This window comes from Rattus norvegicus, chromosome 2 (genome assembly GCF_036323735.1).
Source record: "Rattus norvegicus strain BN/NHsdMcwi chromosome 2, GRCr8, whole genome shotgun sequence".
NCBI lineage: Eukaryota > Metazoa > Chordata > Mammalia > Rodentia > Muridae > Rattus > Rattus norvegicus.
The window spans coordinates 198,853,128-198,873,163 of NC_086020.1; the positions used below are offsets into that span (position 1 = coordinate 198,853,128).

The 20,036-nt window shown below is 45.9% G+C and overlaps 2 protein-coding genes and 1 pseudogene across 4 annotated transcripts in view; 2 read left to right on the forward strand and 1 right to left on the reverse strand.

Moving 5' to 3' along the window:
• Elapor1 (endosome-lysosome associated apoptosis and autophagy regulator 1) overlaps window positions 1–3,370 on the reverse strand; it is a 79,175-nt gene extending 75,805 nt beyond the window's left edge. For both annotated transcript variants that reach the window (NM_001427831.1, NM_001427832.1), the window contains exon 1: window positions 3,149–3,370. In NM_001427831.1, the coding sequence (NP_001414760.1) occupies window positions 3,149–3,301 (153 nt within the window). In that variant the 5' untranslated portion in view covers window positions 3,302–3,370. The remainder of the gene's footprint in view (window positions 1–3,148) is intronic.
• Window positions 1,002–18,279, forward strand: Cfap276 (cilia and flagella associated protein 276). Of its 2 annotated transcripts, NM_001134578.2 has the most exons (6): window positions 1,002–1,104; window positions 4,123–4,513; window positions 9,379–9,495; window positions 10,283–10,398; window positions 10,836–10,960; window positions 11,365–12,909. In NM_001134578.2, exons 2-6 carry the CDS (start codon window positions 4,433–4,435, stop codon window positions 11,433–11,435), a joined length of 510 nt encoding a protein of 169 aa, NP_001128050.1. In that variant the 5' UTR covers window positions 1,002–1,104; window positions 4,123–4,432; the 3' UTR covers window positions 11,436–12,909. The 2 variants fall into 2 exon arrangements, with proteins under 2 accessions (NP_001128050.1, XP_008759630.1); XM_008761408.4 differs by lacking the exon at window positions 1,002–1,104 and having other exon boundaries at window positions 3,591–4,513; window positions 11,365–18,279.
• Window positions 17,843–18,250, forward strand: Cox6b1-ps1 (cytochrome c oxidase subunit VIb polypeptide 1, pseudogene 1; annotated as a pseudogene).

Here is a 20,036-nt window from a genome sequence, read left to right on the forward strand (position 1 = left end):
TGGGTCGCAGCCGGCACTTAGCCTGGGCCAGCACAGCGCTAAAGGAGTGATTCATGTGGACAAACATCGTCCAGGATGTTTAGATCCAGTGGTGACCCTGATTATTGTAAAACTGAGACAGGAGTGCCAGGCCCTGGCACACGTCCAGCTGTCTCCTCTCCCTGTGCACTGCCACCGCAATAAAACCTGTGGCCAAGTCACCCTTCTTCCTGCCTTGCTCCGGTTGGAGCTCTCAGCTTTTATAAATAAATAGTCCATGATAGCAATGCTTTCGCTTGGGTCAGCCTTGGATTGATAAGAGGCCCCGGCATTAATACCCTATAGGCTCCTCAGAAATCCATAAGAAAAAAGAGAAGAGACTGGGAAGACACAGTCTCCCTCGAACTAGATTTTCACCTTTTGGGGTTAGAAACCCCCAAACTCGTTGGATCCGTTCACAGTGCTCAGTGAAGAACTTGCAACAATGGACTCATTCTCTTCCTGATTATTTTGGAGTCAAGGGTGTTCAGAAGTTGTTTGCTCAAGGAGAGTGTAAACAGAGCTTGCTGGTGCCCCAGGCCAAGAGCATGCCTCCAAAGCTATTTCAACATGGCAAGAGGTGGGGGGTCTAGTTAAAGAAGCTGAACCAAGAAGTAGGGGTGAAGTATTTTGTATTTGAGGTCCATTTTTATCTACCATCTTCAAGACAGTCATCCCTGGGGTTGGTGTTAGCAGGACACCCATTTCACAGCTCCCCAAAGAGTGGAGTGTTCCCTTCCCACTGCCTCTGGCTCACTTACTCCTAAGCAAATATGGGTTGTTTAAACAGGTCTAAAGACAAAATATTCGCACAATGTAAAACTCTTACGTTAATATTCTTCCCTTCCTCTCAACCAAGATGGTGTAAGTGTCCAAGGCCTTCAAGGTCTCATCTGTCACAGTGGACAAAGACCTAATGATCAGTGGCAGTTGTATGGTAGAATTCTTATCTTCTACAAAGGAAATGGCAGTGTTTAACTCTTAAGCAAGGCAATTAGACCACAGGCCACCAAGGCCAGTGAACCAACATTACTGGGAAGCCATCCTGTTCTTGGTTATCTTTAAACTCCATCATGAAGTGGCTTGGTAAAAGTGTACACAGCCGGGGTATCATTGGGACTAGTAAACGTTCTCAAAGGCCCTCTGACTCGGGCCATTTTCAAGGGATCGCTGTTTTGTTCTCCTGTGAGTGTGTTCTTGACATGGGTATGAATATGGGTAAACACATCCCACAGCATGCACGTGAAGGTCAGAGATGACTGTGGAGCCTGCCTCTCACTACGGACCTGTGAATGATCTTGGATTTCTGTCCCTGCTGTCCCTACCTCCCAAGTGCCAGAGATTACAGACATGTGTCTCGACATCTGGTTTATTCGGTATTGGAGAATCAAACCCGGGGCCTCACACATGCTAGGCCAGCACTTATCAACTATGCAAAAGGTGAGAGATTTGAAAACAAAAGTCTAGCACTTTAGGAGGAACGCCAACTGTCAAACGTTAAGGTGGCAAGAGGTTAAAATAGTCCCCGTAGCTAGGTCCCAGTCATGGGGTGACTTCATTTTAAAAAAAAAATATTTTTTTATCTTATGTATATGAATGCTTGCCTGCATGCATGTATGTGTACCACATGCAGGCAGTGCCCTCAGAGGCCAAGACTGAGTGTCAAATCCCCTGACACTGGAATTACAGATGGCTGTGAGCAGCCATATGGGATCTGAGAACTGGATTCAGGTTCTCTACAAAGGCAGCAAGTTCTCTTAACCTCTGAGCCAGAGCCATTTTTTTTCTTCCTTTGTGGAACATGCTATGTCCTAGAACTCGATTGGTAGTTTAGGCGGGCCTCGAACTCACAGTGATCCACCTGCCTCTGCCTCCCAAGTGCTAGGATTAAAGGCATGCACCACCAAGTCTGGTACCCATGGGCCACTCAAATATTAATGAATCTTTTAGGCAAACATTATTTATATAAAAATCCCACTTGCTTCTTTTGGGATTTGCTATGTTATAGTCAGGCTAGTGGTTAGGACCCTACATAATAACACTTGTATTTATGGGACTGCACTGGCATTGTCAATTAACATTGGTGATTTACAGGGACTAATTTAACCCCTCAAAACCTTGGCTGGGCTTGATATTTAGCATCCCTCCTACAGCGCTAGACTTCTGACGTATTTTCAAATCTCTCACATTCTGCATAGATAAATTTTATTCTGCCTTCCCCAATAGAGTTTTTTGTAAATATTTCAACGTAGCTTCTACCATATGTTTTTTAAGTCACTTAGAGCACAAACCAAACATTGTTATTTCACTAATACAGAAACTAATTTTGCTATTCCTAAGGTCTTGTCATAGGCCCCCAAAAAACAATTTTCCAAAAGCATTTTGTTGTTGTTGTTAGAAGGCATTCACTACCTACTGCGCGAATTATGTTGATAACATTTTAGAGACACCTTGAAAAAGACTTATGGCATATGTTAAGAGAAGTTCAAAGGAGAGAGTGGGAGAAATATGTTAAAGAATTCAAAATCAAGAAAAGGTGTGTCATATGCTAAACACTAAATGAAGTGTGCAAGAGGACAGGCAAAGCGTTCCAACAGGGTCACAGCCAGCAGCTGTGGGCTACTGATGTTACCACAGAGGGCACTTATTAGGATCCTAAGGTCGATATCCCGAGCTTCCCATCCTCAGACTCCAGGGCTTCTGACCCCAGTCTACTACTGGTCCCTAACTTTACTTTTATCCCAGTCCCCTCCTTTCCTCTTTCTGTTTAGCTTCTCAGTGTTTTCAACCACTTTTTAGGTAACCCATCTGGAAAGCAACTCCTGTCTTCTTTCTCTTTCTGAGAACTGTCACTCTTTCGGACCTTACTCCTGGAGCCAGAGCTGCTGAAAGCTTGTGAGGGTAGTCTATTTTAGGAGTCCTCCAATGGGCTGGCCTCACCCATGACGATGCCAGCCTGCTTCCCTCCCCCCAACCCCTACTTATTCCTAGAAAAAAAATTGAACTCTGTGGTCCCTGAAACTGTGACTGGATCTACAAGGTCTGTATTCTGGATCTAAGCTCTTTTTTTTTTTTTTCTTTTTTTGGTGACCAAAGTGAGATCAGGTCAAGGGGGTGGAGTGGACAGTACCTCTTTGCAGGCGTGAAGCTCGGGTCCGGTTCCCAGGGTCACCTGGAAGGTGGTCCCAGCCCAAAGCAACAGCCACAGAAGCCGGGATGTGCGCCTTTCAGTTCTTCCGCCTTCTCTGGCAGAAGGTTGGGGGTTGTGACCAGGCTCAGCCATAGCGCTGTCCTGAGCCAGCGGCAGTAGCGGCTCAGGTGCTGCGGTAGCTGCTTATGCTGGCAGAAGGAGGAAAAAAAAAAAAAAGAAAAAGAGGAGGGAGGTACACAGAGGAGGATGCAAGGGGCTGGACTCGCTTCAGTCACCTCCCTGCGGCTACGCCAAGGCCGCCCATCCCTCCTCCCTCGGTCCTCTCCTCCTCCTATCCATGTCGCCTTGACAACCGCATCCTCTTCGCTCAGCGCGGGTGGGGCAAGGACCACGCGCGCCTGTGCCGCTCACCTGCCGGTCTCCATGGCAGCCGCCACCGCTGGCGCGCGGCATGGGAGTGCACGCGCCAGGGTTTGCAAGTAACCGAATAGGCTTACGTTACGTAAAGCACGCAGTAGAAGAACCTTCAAAACATCTGCAGCGGCTCATTTCGCACCTATTACTCTTCCGGGCCGGGAGGCTATTTCTAAGCTTCTCTTATTTTGTAAACATGGCTTATAAAACGATTGGGGGAAGACAGAGGTCTTCGTCATCTTCCAGGGATCGTCTCCTAGAGTGGCCCCAGCAGTAACTGCAAAATTTAGTTCCATCCTTCCACCCCGCCAAGTCCATTCACGTTTTTACAGCCGTCTCGGTGAGCAACCCTGACGTCTGCATAGTTAAACAGCGAGGGTGACCTAATCGACAATTTTCCAACTAGGACACGTGAGATCTTTGATTTTTTTTTTTTTTGACATTCTCTTACTCTCATTGATTTGAAAATGGGGAAGCTTTCTTTTAAGTGAAGGCGAGAAGGAAACCTTTGGGTCATCTTTTAGTACTTCTTTCGTTAGCTTTTGCAGAAATCCCACGCCGTGGGAAGCCAGCGTTTTCCAACTGAGGCTCCAGATTGCGTATCCAGGTCGCCTTCCCTCTGCATTCACAGCAGTCTCCTCCCATTCTTGGAGACTTCTGTCTTCTTATTGAACCGCCAGGTGGCGCATCTCTCCAAGGGAATACATCTGTCATAACTGGAGGGGCAGTTGCCTAGCAACTAAAAACTGGGCGTTCCAAACAATTGAGACCTGGGATCCTCTTCAAGCCGGGTCGCCCTGTGGCGCACTGGTCTCCAGGGAGTAAGCGTGCACCCCTGGGCCTTTAAGCATGCCTCACTCTCAGGAATCTTACCCGAACCCTGCCGTAGGCGACAAAGACACACATTTGGGAAATCTGCTGGCCTCTAAGGTACATTGAGGTTTCCTCAGCAAATTCCCAGTGGGGTCTCCAGCAGATTCTTGGTCACCTAACTCTGGTGAGATCACCAGGTACCCAAGAAATCTTTTTTGCCTGTCTCCTAGGCCAGCTATTTGCGTCTGATAACCTTTTGGAAGTGGTTTTGAGCAGAGGGAACTGAACTCTAATGTAGAAGAACAAGGTCTGTCAAAGCAGTGACGGGGAATATAAATAATGGGAAATATATAATATAATGTAATATAATATAATAGTCTGGGTTGCGCCAAGCTACTGTTTTCTCTTCTTTTGGCATCTGTACTCTAAAGACAGATGAGATGTAGAATAGAAGAGAATCTCTGAAAGACAGAAGGTCATACTTCAAACAAGTCTTCGCGATACCTCTGGTTGATGCAAGAACAGATTTGTATATGTGTGTGTTTAACTTAATTATGTTCAGTGGTTAGAAATACAAACCATCTTTTTCCTAGTCTAATTCTTTGGGATATTTGAAGAGAGGCACATTAAAGTGAATTAAATGGTAATGTGAGGGCTGGGGATTTAGCTCAGTGGTAGAGCGCTTGCCTAGCAAACGCAAGGCCCTGGGTTCGGTCCCCAGCTCCGAAAAATAGAAAAAAGAAAAAAATGGTAATGTGAGCTTGATAACAACACCAAAGAACTTGCTTTTCTTCAGTATTTGTGGCTTCTATGCCAGACGCCCTACGAAACACTGAGCCTAAACTTAGATATAGTTACTATCTGGTTAGCTTAGTAAGGAAGATGGGCCAGCAACTGCGTCATAAGTCACTTAGTGGGTAATACAACTGACCCCAGGATTTGGTGGGTGAAGGGGAGGATCAGGAACTCTAAGCCTGCTTGAGCTATAAGAACCTGTTTACAAACAAACAAACAAACCCACAGACATAACCAAAACCAAAATGTACTTCCCTCAGTGGCACATGCATTCCGCCTGAGAATAGGACCAGGAAGGAGGAGTTTCTCAAAGAAAGTGAGTGACATTTGATGAATTAACTGAGACACATGCAAAGGGTGTGTGTGTGTGTGTGTGTGTGTGTGTGTGTGTGTGTGTGTGTGTGTAGTGAAGAAAGAAAGAAAAACCAGCTATTGGGGGGGGGGGAGCAGTAGTTACAGATGCGTTGGAAGGAGAGACAGAGTGGCCTGTAACTCCAGAAAAGCCAAATGTCAGTGTGAAATAGTGACAAGGACTGATGGATGCTAGAGACCAGACCTTGATGGCTGAGTGCTGTGAGCATTGTGTTAGTGGGCTAGGCACCATCCCAGAGCTGTTGGGAATCACACACCGCTGTGACATGCCTTTCAGTAAATGTGTGTTAAATGTATACGTATAAGCAAAATGGAGGGCCTACCACCTCGGCTACATCGCTACATCTCGAATTCAAGACGAACCTAGATGATATGAGACACTGTCCCCAACACCAAAACTGGTGGCCTATGTGGGTAAACTTGGTCAAGAGAGGATGCTGTTAACATTTATGGGACTGGTCTTACGAGTATTGTATGCTCTGTCCAAAAGATTGTTGAAGCTAAGTCACTGCTGCTGGAAGTGTACTTTTATTATATCCTTGACAACTGTGGATGCCATGTGAGGCTGCAGTGAAAGTGAAATTAGAGTCTCAAGATAGCTTGCTGTGTTGGGGTTGGGGATTTAGCTCAGTGGTAGAGTGCTTGCCTAGCAAGCGCAAGGCCCTGGGTTCGGTCCCCAGCTCCGAAAAAAAGGAAAAAAAAAATAGCTTGCTGTGAGTCCTGGACACCCAGAGGAATTGAGTTAGCAGAAGGATGCCAACGCATGTTTACTATGGCTCTGATAATCACAGTCCCCAATTTAAAAAAATAAAATAAAAATAGCGTAGGTACCTGTCCATATGAATGGCTAAGTGTTCGAGACATGCACAGCCAAGTATCGTTTAGTCATAAAGAACAGGTATGTTTTCCAGAAGTTGGGTGCATACATAAGGAAGTCGAGGCAGATTCAGAAAGGCAGAGTGGCATGTGTAAAATCTACTCTAAAATTAAGCATGTGAGACTGGAGTGGCCAAGTGGTTGAACTTGCCTAGCGTGAGCTGGACAATGAAGCAAGCAGGGACCAAACGTGACACAGAAAGGGGACTGTTTGGAAAAGAAGCGAGAGAGGATAATGGGAGACAAATATGGTTGGAGTTTTGTGCTGCTCGTAATATCACGATGAAGCCTGCTTCGTCTAGCTAGTGTGGGTGATAATAAAAGATTACATTTTTTTTAATGTTCGGAGAAACCTATCACGGAATTAGTGACCAATAAGTACAGGCTCTTATGGCTTGAAAAAGAAGAAGAAAGAAATCACATGAAGCAGTGAGCTGATCAGGCTGGGCATGAGACAGAAGCCCCTCAGATCAGCTGGGAGCCGAGTGCAGTAGTCAGAAGCAGGCGCAGAAGTCCTGGAAGAGCAACTGACACCGAAGACAGGTGATAAAACTCGAGTCTGAGGAGGACGCGGCAGACCAGGCAGTGGGATTTGATGGCTGATTCCATATGGTCTAAAGAAAATGGATAAATACAGGACAGACTCCCGGGTTTCTGAGGGTTCAACACACCCTCACTGAGATGAAGCATCCCAAGGAAGTGGGTTTGAAGAGAAAGATGTTGACATCAATTATGTAGATGCTTTGTGGTGCCTGTGAAATCTTTAAATGATTGTGTGGTATGCAGGCCTGAGAAGCTAGGGTTGAAGATGTGTGCCTGGGAGTTACACAGCTTATGTGCTGTTTAAAATTGTAGTAGAAAAGCAGCCTATCCCATGAAGCTGAAAATAAGACATGAGGGACTGGAGAGATGGCTTAGCGGTTAAGAGCATTGACTGCTCTTCTGAGGACCTGGGTTCAACTGCCAGTACCCACCTGGTAGCTCATAAGTGTCTGTAACTCCAGGCTCTGACATCCTCACACAGACGTACGTGCACCAATGCACATTAAATGAAAACAGTTTAAAAATAAAACAAACAGAAAGACGCTCTCTTGAGAAGACTGAGCAGAGAAGGAAGGTGTAACAGCCAGAGACCAGAGTTAAACCGCTTGGCCTCATAGGATGGAGAAGGATTGGTGGGGTTTCGGAGTTTCCGTGCCTGAAGTCTCAGGAACCAAGAAAGATCAGAACTGGAAGGATCTTCCTAGTGGCCACAGAGACCATAGGTCAATAGCCAGTTTCAGTGGGCACTGGAAGAGAGGCTAGACCACAAAGGGTTGGAGACAGGAATGGTGAAGAAGGGGAGTTTGTAATTGTTGACCCTTGGAGAAGGTGACAGAGTGGCAGATCCGCCTCCATTAACAGATGGTAGAGAAGGTAGAACCAGATGAGGGGCAGGGAATGGCACTGATGGAAAGGACAGGGAAGGGCTGGGTATAGAGAAGCTTCCTCCTGAGTGAAGGGACTTCTCCCTGTGATCAAAGGAGAGAGGGTCTCAGACTGGCATCAGTGTTGATACTTGGCTTTTTCTGTTTCTTTTTGTTTGTTTTGGACAGTGTTTCTCTGTGTAGCTGTGGCAGACCTAGAACTCATCTGTAGACCAGGCTATCCTCAAGCTCACAGAGATCCTCCTACCTCTGCCTCCTCTCATTTATGCTTATATTCAGCCCTTGATTTTGTTGCTGTTTGGTTTTGGTTTTGAAGACAGGGTTTCTCTATGTAGCCCTGGTTGTCCTGGAACTTGCTATGTAGACCAGGGTGGCTTCTAATTCAGAGATCTGCCTGCCTCTGCTTCCGACTCCGCCTCTGACTCCCAAAGTTGTGCACCACCACCACCACCACCACCACCACCACCACTTAGTGAAAGGCAATCTCCTTGTGCCAATAGAGAAGATGTTGAGCCGCGTATAGCTTTTAAGGAATGTGGCAGAGCCACTCGGAGACACAGCAAAGCAAACCCAGATTTATCTGAGTTAAATCACCCAGCAGTTTGCTACATGGAGAGAGAGAGGAGGCTAGACAGTAGGCTCACTAGAATTCGGTCATTGGTTTGATCAGGCCCCGGTTTGTTTTTTTTTTTTTTTTTTTTTGGTTTTTTTTTTTTTTTTTTTTGGTTTTTGGTTTTTTTTTTTTTTTTTTTTTTTTTTTTGGTTCTTTTTTTCAGAGCTGGGGACCGAACCCAGGGCCTTGCGCTTCCTAGGTAAGCGCTCTACCACTGAGCTAAATCCCCAGCCCCCAGGCCCCAGTTTTTAAATACATGTGTTGGGTCACTGTACTTGAGGACACCTGCAGTGGTGAAAATATTCATTTTTGTATACAAGAAAAATCAACAGTTTTTCTCACTTACGCCTGTGGCGTTTATAGAACCGAGTGTCCAGTGACCTCTTTTCTGATGTCCCTTTCCTCCGTGAGTTATTCTCCCTTGTGTAATCTTTTTGTCACCTAAACAGCACACATTCTTTGTTCCCCATTGCCTCTCATGGAACCCTCCCTGCCCCAGTGAAAATTCTGTCCTCATGGAGCCTTTTGGTCAAGTTCTTTTCCTGCAGGCCCCAACTACTACTGCATGTGGACAACTTATGTCATTGGTTCCAGTCCTCCAGCGAGCCATGCACAACCACTTTTCCGTTAATTAGAACTCCAAACTTGGAACTTCTAATCATGACCAGGTTGTTGTTACGCCCAGTTCCCTGAGCCCCTCCTCTTATTTCCAGGATCCCAACCCACTGGTTTCTTGTTTCCCTGGCCCTTTTCTATGATTTCTCACTCAGAAGGCTCAGGGAGCTGCCTCTGCTGCTGTGCCTCTCCATGCAATGGGATGCACCACAGGAATGACCGTGGCCCACACTGCATCAGCATGGTGTCTGGTAACTGGGTCCTGCATGTGGTTTCTCTTGCAGAAATCGACTTTTAAGAACCCAACCCACCTTGTGCAGCAGCAGGATACCTGGAATCGGCTCAGCTCGGCTTCTACAGCCACATCCATAAGGCGAGACGCCTACTTTTATGATCCGAAGGTACTTAGCATTGTAATATGAAATACTACTTCTTTTTGCATCTACTTAGGCCTTAATAAATTTATTTTCTTTTTGGTTTGTTTGTTTATCTGTTTTTAAAATAGAGCTTTGTTACATAGCCAAAGCTGAGCTCAAACTTAGTATTTAGCCCAGACTGGCCTGGAACTCTCGATCCCTCTTGTTTTAGCCTCCTAAATACTGGGATTACAGGCATATGCCAGCACACCTGGCATTCATATCCTTTTCTAAAGATAGTCCAGAGTGCCTCAGTATCTTTCCCTTTGTTCCCAATTCAAGATATTACCATCCAAAACCAACCTATTAAGTCACAAGGCTTGGTCCAGATCACACACTGTATCAAATCAAAGGCTGCTCCAGGCTGTGGTGGTGCACACTTTGAATCCCAGCGCTTGGGAGGCAGAGGCAAGCAGATCTCTCTCTGAATTAGAAGCCAGCCTGGTCTCCAGAGCAAGCTCCAGCACAGCCAGGGCTACACAGAGACACCCTGTCTCAAAAAACAAAAACAAGCCAACGAAAAAAAACCCTCAAAGGCTGAATATAACTGTAAATGAGGTAGGGCTGATTAAACCCAAATCGAAGACAATTTTCCATGTCACCAGTAACATAGCCGTAACCGAAAAAAGACACTTTCTATTGACCAGAAGTCTGATCATTTGCAGTGTGGGGTTAAGCGCTCCCTCTGATCTGAATACAATAGCTGGGTACAATCTGAAGAGTCAGGCATAGAGCAGCCAGGTTAACTGTGGGAGGACTGATTCCTCTACAGATACCAAAGGATGATCTGGATTTCCGCTTAGCTGCCTTGTATGACCACCACACTGGGGCATTCAAGAACAAAACTGAAATACTGTTACACCAAGAGACCATTGAGGATATGCAGGGGTGAGTAATGGAAACAAAGCTCCTCCACCCTAAGGATGTAAGCATCAATTGCAACGCAGGTGCTGTGAACAAGCCCACAGTTGTTTATTTTGAGGGGTTTTTTGTTTCGTTTTTATCTGCAACATAGTTTGTTGTTCGTCTTTGTTTTAACTGTGCTAGGGCCTGAACCTAGGGTCTCCTGCATGCTAGGCAAGTGCCCTACCGCCGAGCTACATCCCTCAGCCCTCATTTCTGTATTTCATTTTTAAAACATGAGCAGAAGTCCTATCTCCATAGTTCACCTCCATGAAGGTAAGTTCGTGTAGCTAAACAAACACTGCTTTGATCATTCTAGAAGAGCGAAGGGGGCCCTGAGGTCTTATGAAATCATGCTTTCCTCTCACCAGCTCCTTTCTGATTGGCTCTCTCTCCTCTGCTCTCTTTCCACCATTGTCTAGAACCAAACTCCAGTTTCCTGGAGAATGTTTCCACTCTCCTTCAGCCCCCATCACTTCCCGGACTACCATCCGGCACTGGATCAACCCTAAGAAAGAATCCATCCATAGCATTCAGGGATCCATAGGTGAGGATTAGATGATGGGTGGGCTCATGGTGGGGGTGATGGGTGGGAGGGGCTGGCTAGAGGATGGCGGGGATCAGAGGCTCGTGGTTACTGGTCAATAGGAAAGATCAGAGACTATAGAGGGTGGGAATTATCGATTAAGTTGTCACCTACCAGACTAATACTAGATGATCTGTTGATAGTAGAACTGGAGGATTCTATCTTTAGATTAATTCTAGGAAGGCACTGGACATGAATGTGAGAGTGAAGACCTTGGTTCATTTCCATTGGTCCATCATATCTCAGTTTTCTACTTTTACAAGAATTTTCTCATAGTATTGATAAGTGCATTGATTACAGGATTAAAAGGGGGCTGGGGCAAAGGGTCTGAAATTCCAGCTCACCCCATTCTCTTTTCTTCACAGTGTCCCCTCACACTGCGGCTACTAATGGAGGTTACTCCCGAAAAAATGATGGTGGCTTCTTTTCCACCTAGTGGTGACAACTGGGCTAATTTTGCCATGGTGGAACATGCAGTCACCCATCTTCATTAAATAGGTTTGTTCAAGATGAAGCCCGATGTGTCTGCTGCCTAGGACATTTTTGAAAATTCCCCAATTCTAGAGACTAGTCCTGTTGGGTAAATTTGTGCCTTGGAAAGTCTTTTTGCCAGACGTAAGGGTTTAGGACAGAACCGTACTGGTTTGGACACAAGTATTTAGTGTACAAGTTTAGTGTATAACTAAAGTCACAACTACACAGAGCCACATCGGTGCACTGGGCACTAAGAGTCAGGGACACAGGAAACAGAATAGCCTATTTTCTTTCTTTCTTTCTTTCTTTCTTTCTTTCTTTCTTTCTTTCTTTTTTCATCTTTATTAACTTGAGTATTTCTTATTTACATTTCGATTGTTATTCCCCTTCCCGGTTTCCAGGCCAACATCCCCCTAATCCCTCCCCCTCCCCTTCTATATGGGCTTTCCCTCTCCATCCTCCCCCCATTACCACCCTCCCCCCAACAATCACGTTCACTGGGGGTTCAGCCTTGGCAGGACCAAGGTCTTCCCCTTCCACTGGTGCCCTTACTACAGAATAGCCTGTTTTCTTAACAAGCAAGTTATCACTATGATACTCCACACTCCACAGCTAATGTCACATTATCGGCCTCTTGGGTTTAGTCATCTGCTTCTTTCTCTTTGAGGGTTCGTTTCCCTGGCCCTACTCCTTGCCGTCGTTCAGTCTCTGACTCTGCCACTTCCTGGAACTCAACTGTCTTCTCTGTGTTAATTTTGCCTGTGGCATGTAGACCTGATTCTCATAAACGTCATTCAAAAACTCGGTGTTTGGATTTCAAGGTCCCTAAAATTTGATGCAGTAACATGGTTCCTAATCTTATAAGTTATGGGGTTGGTGGATGGCTCAGTGGATAGTGTTTGCTGTGCAAGCATGAGGACTTGAGGTTTATATCCCAGCACATCTGTAATTCTGGGGTTATGAGGCAGGGATGAGGGGACAAAGGATGATCCTAGGGGTTCTCTGGCCAGTCTGGCTGAATTAACTGAGTTCCAGGTTCTGTGAGAGACCCAGTCTCAAGCAAACAAATAAATAAACAAACAAATAAACAATATGATAAATCAGACAGAGATAGATGAGGACACCCAACTTCAACCTCTGGCCTCCACTGGTGCACACACAGAGGCATGTGAATCTGCACAAATATGCACAAAAATAAAAACACTTAAAAATTAAGAGGCACTGATAAGAACCTGTGTCAAAAAACGATTGGGCAAAAAATGATCCAATGTCCTTTTGGAGATCGCACTATAAGGTATGGAGATGGTATATAGCTTTAATCCCAGCACTCAACAGGTAGAGACAGAGGATTTGCTCATCCAAAACCAGTCTGAGTTACATAAACATTGTTTCAAAATATTTAAACAAAAAGTATTGGACTATAAAGTCCCATTGCTAATTAAGTCTGACAGCATTGCTTCGTGTATAATTCAAATACAAAGGGGGTTCTTCCAGGAACTGAGGTGTCCCTTTATATTGAAACTTTCCAGTCTCCTCAGATAGTATCCGCTGCCATGTGGCAATATGAAGTTTCCACACTTGGGAGGCTGAGGCAGGAATATCAGTGAGTTCGAGGCCAGTCTGAGATATCGTATATGATGCACTGTCTAAATAAAATCTTAACATTATTCTGAAAATGTGAACAAGAAGTGATTCTTACAATTTCATTTCTCAGGGCAGCATTAGCCTGATATCAGAACCAGATAAAGACACTTGTACACACTCAGAAAACTCATACTTATACATACACACCTACAATGCTCTCACACATATACACACATACTTTCACATTGAGACACTTATGCACACTTAAATACATATCTCTCTCTCTCTCTCTCTCTCTCTCACACACACACACACACACACACACACACACACACAATTAAGAACTTTTTTTTTAAATAAGGAAAAGGAAAGGCCTATATTTGTAATGAATGCTATGGTGGCTTGAATAAAGACAGGCTGGGGTTAAAGGTGGGCACCATCTCTTCCAGGCTGGGGTTAAAGGTGGGCACCATCTCTTTTGGCTAGGCTCATATTTGCATGTTTCCCAGTTGAGGAACTGTTCTGAAAGGATTAGGAGGTGTGGCCTTGTTGAAGGAGGCGTGTCCCTGGGGGTGGCTTTGAGGTTTCCAAAGCCCACACCAGGCCCAGTCTCATCTCTTTCTCTGCTTCTAACTGGTGAGTCTGATGTAGCTCTCAGCTATGCTCCAGCACCATGCCTGGTGCTGCCATGCTCCTTGCCGTGATGGTCATTGACACCCTCTGAAACTTCAAGCGATATTTCGATTCAATGTTTTCTTTAAAAAGTTGCCTTGGTCATGGTCTCTCTTCACAGCAGTGGGACAGTAATTGAGACAAACATAGATGTAAAACTCAGCAAGGTACTAACCAAGCCCAATGGCTCATCAAAAGGATTATTTTCTGTGATCAAATGAGGTTCATACCAAGGACGATAGTTCAATATGTAAAAACCAATAGACTGAAAGGTAAAACCCACTTAATCATCTCACCAGATGGGAAAAGGCATTTGATAAAATCCAACATCCCCGGTCTGGAGAGGTGGCTCAGCGGCTGAGACTGCTCTTCCCAGAGGTCTTGATTGAAGTCCCAGCAACCACATGGTGGCTCACAACCATCTGTAATGAGATCTGATGTGTCTGAAGACAGCTACAGTGTACCCATATAAATAAAATAATTTTTTTCTAAAAATCCAGCATCCCCTCAGGATAAAAATGGAAGATGTCCTGGCTGGTTTTATGTTGGCTTCATACAAGCTAGAGTAATCTGAAAGGTAGAAACTTCAACTGAGAAAATGCCTCCATAAAAGACAGTTTTTCTTAATGATTGATGGATGAGGGCTCTGCCCGTGATGGGTATCCTACGTGGCTCTATCCCTGGACTATTGGTTCTAGAAGAAAGCAGGCTGAGCAAGCCACGAGAGCAAGGCAGTAAGAAGCATCCCTCCACGGCCTCTGCATCAGCTCTTGACTCCAGGATCCTGCCCTGCTTGAGCTCCAGTCCTGACTTCTTTCAATGATGAACAGTGCAGTGGAAGTGTAAACTGGGGGAGTGGCAGTTCTGTTTACCGATAGGAAATTGCGTGAACAAGAAATCAAGAAAGCAACCCCATTTGTGATAAATGTGAACCACGATGTGAATGCGCTCTATTGAGAAAACTGTAAACACGGAGACACTGCAAAGGACAGGCACACATACAGACATTGTGTTCATGCACTGGAAGAATCAGTCCTGTTAAAGTGTCCAAAGCATTGTACGGAGTCTATGCAATCCTTATCAAAACACTAATGGCAGTCTTCAGAGACCTAGGAAAGACAGTGCTATGATCACATGGAACGACAAAAAACAAAACAAAACCTTCAAATAAGGCTGAGGAGAGGTCCCAGTAGCAAGCTGCTTTGCAAAACCAAGGAGCTGACTTCAATCCCAGAACTCACGTTCAAAATGCTGAGCAGGGGCCCTGGGAAGATGGTTCAGTGGTTAAGAGCAGTGACTGCTCTCCCAGGGAGAACCGGGCTTTGATTCCCAGCACTCACATGGTAGCTAACAGTTTTAACTCCAGTTCCAGGGTAGCTGATACCCTCTCCTGGACTTGGTAGACATCCCATACACGTGGCACACAGACATATGTGCAGGCAAAACACTCATACACATAAAAATAAATTTCAAACAAATAAGTGTGGAGGTGCATGCTTTTTATCCCAGCACTGGGGAGCAGAAGCAGGTGATCTCTGAGTCTGAGGACAGCCTGGGTCTACAGAGTACCAGGACAGTCAGAGTTTCACAGAGAAACCCTGGCTCAAAAACCAAAGAAAACCAAAAGATGACGAAAAAGAGAAGAGGAGGAGGGAGAGTGGACAGTGCCTCTGTCCCCCATACACACATAGCCCACATACATACACCCATACATGCATCTGCATTCATGAACTCACATCATAGCCAAATCTTGAGCTTACCTCTCTTAATATATCATAAACGTAGTATAGAAACTGTATATTGACAAAAATAGGTACTTAGACCCATGGGCAGAAGTTATCTATTTCTAGGCAGAAGAAGCCTAGAAATAATGCCTCCACTTCTCCAACCAATTCATCTTCAACATGGCTGCTAAGGAAGCATATTGGAGCCACTGAGGTGGTACACAGCTTTAGCACTGGCACTCAGGATATAGTGGCAGGCAGGCCAGTGAGTTCCAGGCCAGAGCTACAGAACAAAACCCTGCCTAGAGATTAAATAAAACCCTGTGCTGGGTTGTTTTGGAACTTGACACAAACTAGAACCATCGTTAAGTGGGAACCTCAGAAAATGCCTGTCAGATTGGCCTATAGGTATTTCATGTAGGATTTTTTTTTTTTTTGAGACAGGGTCTCTTTATCATGTAATGTAGAACTAGAGTTTTAAAAAGGTTACTCATTGTCAGAGTCTGGATGTGCAGGGCTGGACGTGCCTGAGGGAGAGCCAGAGATAGGACTTGCCAAACCAGCTATCAGCCCCAAGGACATTGACCATCTGTAGCCACCCCCTCCCCTTCCTTCACCCCCCTGAGTGAGATGAGCCACCCTACCTGCCTGCCGAGCTGCTAGAGAGCACGTACTCCTTGCTGATGTAATTTCGCGCCGAAAGAAACTGTGCACCATTTGAATTGACCAATCATGTGTAACCTCACGAATGTCCCTATATAAACCCCCGAGTTTGGAAGCTCGGGGTCGATTCCTCTGTCTCCTGTGTGGGATACATATCGACCCGGGATCCCGCTAATAGGGATCTCGTTAATAAAAGCTACCTCCTGCTGTTACATCAAGGCCGGCTACTCGTGATTCCTGGGGGCACCCCACCCCTCGATTGGAGTGAGAGACGCAGCTCCCCGTTTAGGGGTACGCTCTTTCATTTGGAGGTCCCACCGAGATCAGAGCGTGACCCCCCCGGAACCCCGAATGCCCCTTGGAGGTGAGTTGGATGTTTGTCTGAGTGTTTCTGTGTGAGCGGCGCCACAATTGTCAGTCTGTGTCTGTCTCTGTTTTGGTTCCGCCGTGTGTGTATATATGTGTGCCTTAGTACTGGTCAGTGCTAAGAGGGCAGATGTGTATTCCTGCCCTGTGCTAAGAGGGCAGATGTGTATTCCTGCCCTGTGCTAAGAGGGTAGATGTGTATTCCTGCCCTGTGCTAGGAGAGTGGATGTGTATCGACCCCCTGGCTGCGGAAGGGGGGACGCCCCGGGCCCGCAAGCTGCAGCCCCTGGAAGACGTTCTACGGGCGGAGAACAGTCGGGAGAGCTCGGCTGTGGCCAGTCAAGGGGAAGAGAGTGGATGTGGAATCCCACTCTGTATCTGTGTTGAGAGAGTGGATGTGGAATCCCACTCTGTGTACCTGATTGTGGTTTTCTGGATAGGATGTCTTGGTCTTGTTTGCCTGGATTGTTTTCTGTGGTATTGTCCAGTGTCTTTTTGACTTTTGTTTCGTATTTGAATTTGGACTGACGACTGTGTTTGAATCTTGGACCTACGACTGTGTTTGAAATCATGAAACTGTTTGCTTTGTTCGTCGAAGAGTTTTACTTGGTCCCCTTAATGTTTAGTGAGTAAGGAACTTAATTTTGTGGACCCCGCTCTAGTGGCAGTGTGTTGGTTGATAGCCAAAGTTAATTTTTAAAGCATAGTGTTTTATCTGTGCTTGTACTCGCAGCCAGCTGTGATGAGCTGGGAAATATTTAAATTTTGCTTGGGAGCAAAGAACCTTAAAGGGACAGGCTACATTAGAAATGCTACAGGAGGAACCATCTGAAAAGGCTGAGAGCTAGGTGGGAGAGGACTATAAGGAAAACAAGAACAAGAAAGGAATTTCTGACATTTGCTCACAGTAGGAGAGCGCTCATTTAGAGAAGTTCTTTAAGGGAGCCTGCCTTATCAGGCGGTGGCCAAGGTCAGGATTAATGTTTTCTTTTCCATGGGCCTTTAAACCCAGTGAGACAGTTTGGTAAAGGGCTACTACTGAGGTCCTGATAGCCCCAGGTGAACTGGTTACGATTCTTTTGTCAGCCACCTGGCATCTAGCACCCAGGTTCTAACCATCTCTCCATCCTTTTGTTATTAGTTGTTACTAGAAGCCTAGTGTCATTTGGAGGCTGGTTCTCTTGAGAGGCAAAGCCACTAAGCTGACACTGAAGAGAGATACTCCTTGAGGGAAAATCTAAGCTTGTGCTTATTTGTACAATGGCCTTTTTGTTCCAAGAAAGGCCTTCTGGCTTCCCGTCTGACATTGGCGTCTTTGCAAAGGGTCACATTGAAGTAACGCTGCTCCGGGACAGTCTTTAGGAGTCAGGATGGCCGAAGACATCAAGACTAAAATCAAGAACTACAAAACCGCCCCCTTTGACAGCCGCTTCCCAAACCAGAACCAGACTAAGAACTGCTGGCAGAACTACCTGGACTTCCACCGCTGTGAGAAGGCAATGACGGCAAAGGGCGGTGACGTCTCCGTGTGTGAGTGGTACCGGCGTGTGTACAAGTCCCTCTGCCCCGTCTCATGGGTCTCAGCCTGGGATGACCGCATAGCAGAAGGCACATTTCCTGGGAAGATCTGACCTGGCTCCGCCCACCTCTCCTCTGCTCTTTGACCTTCTCCCCGATAGAAAAGGGGGACCTCAGTATATGATGGTCCCTACCCTGGGACCCTGAATCATGATGCAACTACTAATAAAAACTCACTGGAAAGGTTTCAAAAAAAAAAAAAAAAGAAAGAAAAAGAAAGGCCTTCTGGTTTAGCTGTGTGACTAAATGCTGTTTGCCCTCTTCAGTAGACCTCTATTCTCAAGATTCTCTTGTTTTCTCACCATCCCATTTGAGATGCTTGTTAGTAACTGTTACAGGTCTTCTTTACCACCGAGGAAAGACGGAATCCTACTAGAGGCCAGAAAAAATGTTCCAGACACAGATGGAAGGCCCTCACTTCTGCCTGCTCTCTTCAGACGCCTGAAGGTAGGGAGTGCTCCAGGTCTGCCGCCAGGCTCCAAGGGTGGGTCTCTGAGGGGCTAGAAAGTGCCCCACCAATCTGGCTAAGATAAGGAAAGGATATAAAGAGAATGTTACAGAAATTTAAAGGGTTAAGCTAAGTTGCTGAGAGTTAGTATAAGTTACAGAGAAAGTAAGGTTGAAAAAGAAAGAGATAAAAAGAGCAAGAAGCTAGGAAAGAAAAGAGACAAAAAGAAGAGGAAGTTAGAGAGCTAAAGAGAGATAAAAAATGAGAGAGGAACATATACTGGCCACAGTAGTTAGGTAACCTAGGAAGATAGTACCTGGCAACAGAAGAGAATTCCTGGCTAAAGATCAGTGTGCCTAATGCAAAGAAAAAGGACACTGGGTCAGGGACTGCCCAAGAAAGAACAAGAGGGACCACTGGAGAGCTTCTTGGTCCTAGAGTGCTGGACAGGGACGCAATGCTCTATGCTCCTATGCCCCCAGTGGGCCAATATCCAAAGACCTTGAGTGCAAGGGGCTACAGGCAACAAACAATACTTATGGACTGCCCGAAGAACAGTGGACCTTGGTGTGGGCCGGGTAACCCACCCGCTAATTCATGGTCATCCCTGACTGCCCCTATCCCTTGCTCATGAGAAAATTGCTCTCCAAATTGGCTTGCGTGGGCTTAAATGGCTGGGTGAGGCCATGTGTATGCATATCTACAGACTGTGTATGTGGAGCTTAAGACCTGTCTCAGTGCACCAGTACCTGATGCTGGGAGATGAATGGCTTAGCGCTGTTCTGCTTGGAACATATCACTCCTGCTAGTCGGGCACTAACAATTATCACCCAATCCAGGACTTAAACTGTGATAGAGTGGCTGATGTTTTGCCTTTAAATAGAGTGTCCCAAAAGATGGGACCACTGGTCAGCTGCCATAGACTAGATTCTCCACCGGTTGGGGACAATCTGGTCACCTTGCTGCCCAATCCGGAATTGGCAGAAGCCCATGGGTGGAGGAAAGACCTCTGCGACTGGCTGATTGACCCCTGCTGAAAGCCGAGGACCTTGTCCACAGATGGGAACAGTTCTCTTCATGAATGAAGGTCAGAGACAAGTGGGTGCTGCCATGGTGGACAACACGACGTCATCTGGGATGGCTAAACTTCTACCCCCCAGCACATCAGCACTGAAGATGCCTTTACCATCTCTTGGATGCCCTGGTGAAGCCAACAACTGCAAGAGACGGCCTCGATAGTCATCAAGAAGATACTGGAAGAAATCTTCCCTCAGTCTGGAGTGCCCAAGGTAATCCGGTCAGACAACAGCCCTATTTTCATTGCCAAGGTAAGCCAGGGTGTGGCCAAGTATTTAGAGGTCGATTGGAAATTACATTGTATCTACAGACCTCAAAGTTCAGGACAGGTAGAATAAATAAATAAAATTTTAAAAGAGACCCTGACCAAATTAAATTGACCATGGAGACTGGCGCAGACTGGGTGACACTCCTTCCCTCTTGCTCTCTTCAGAGCAAGAAATACCCCTTC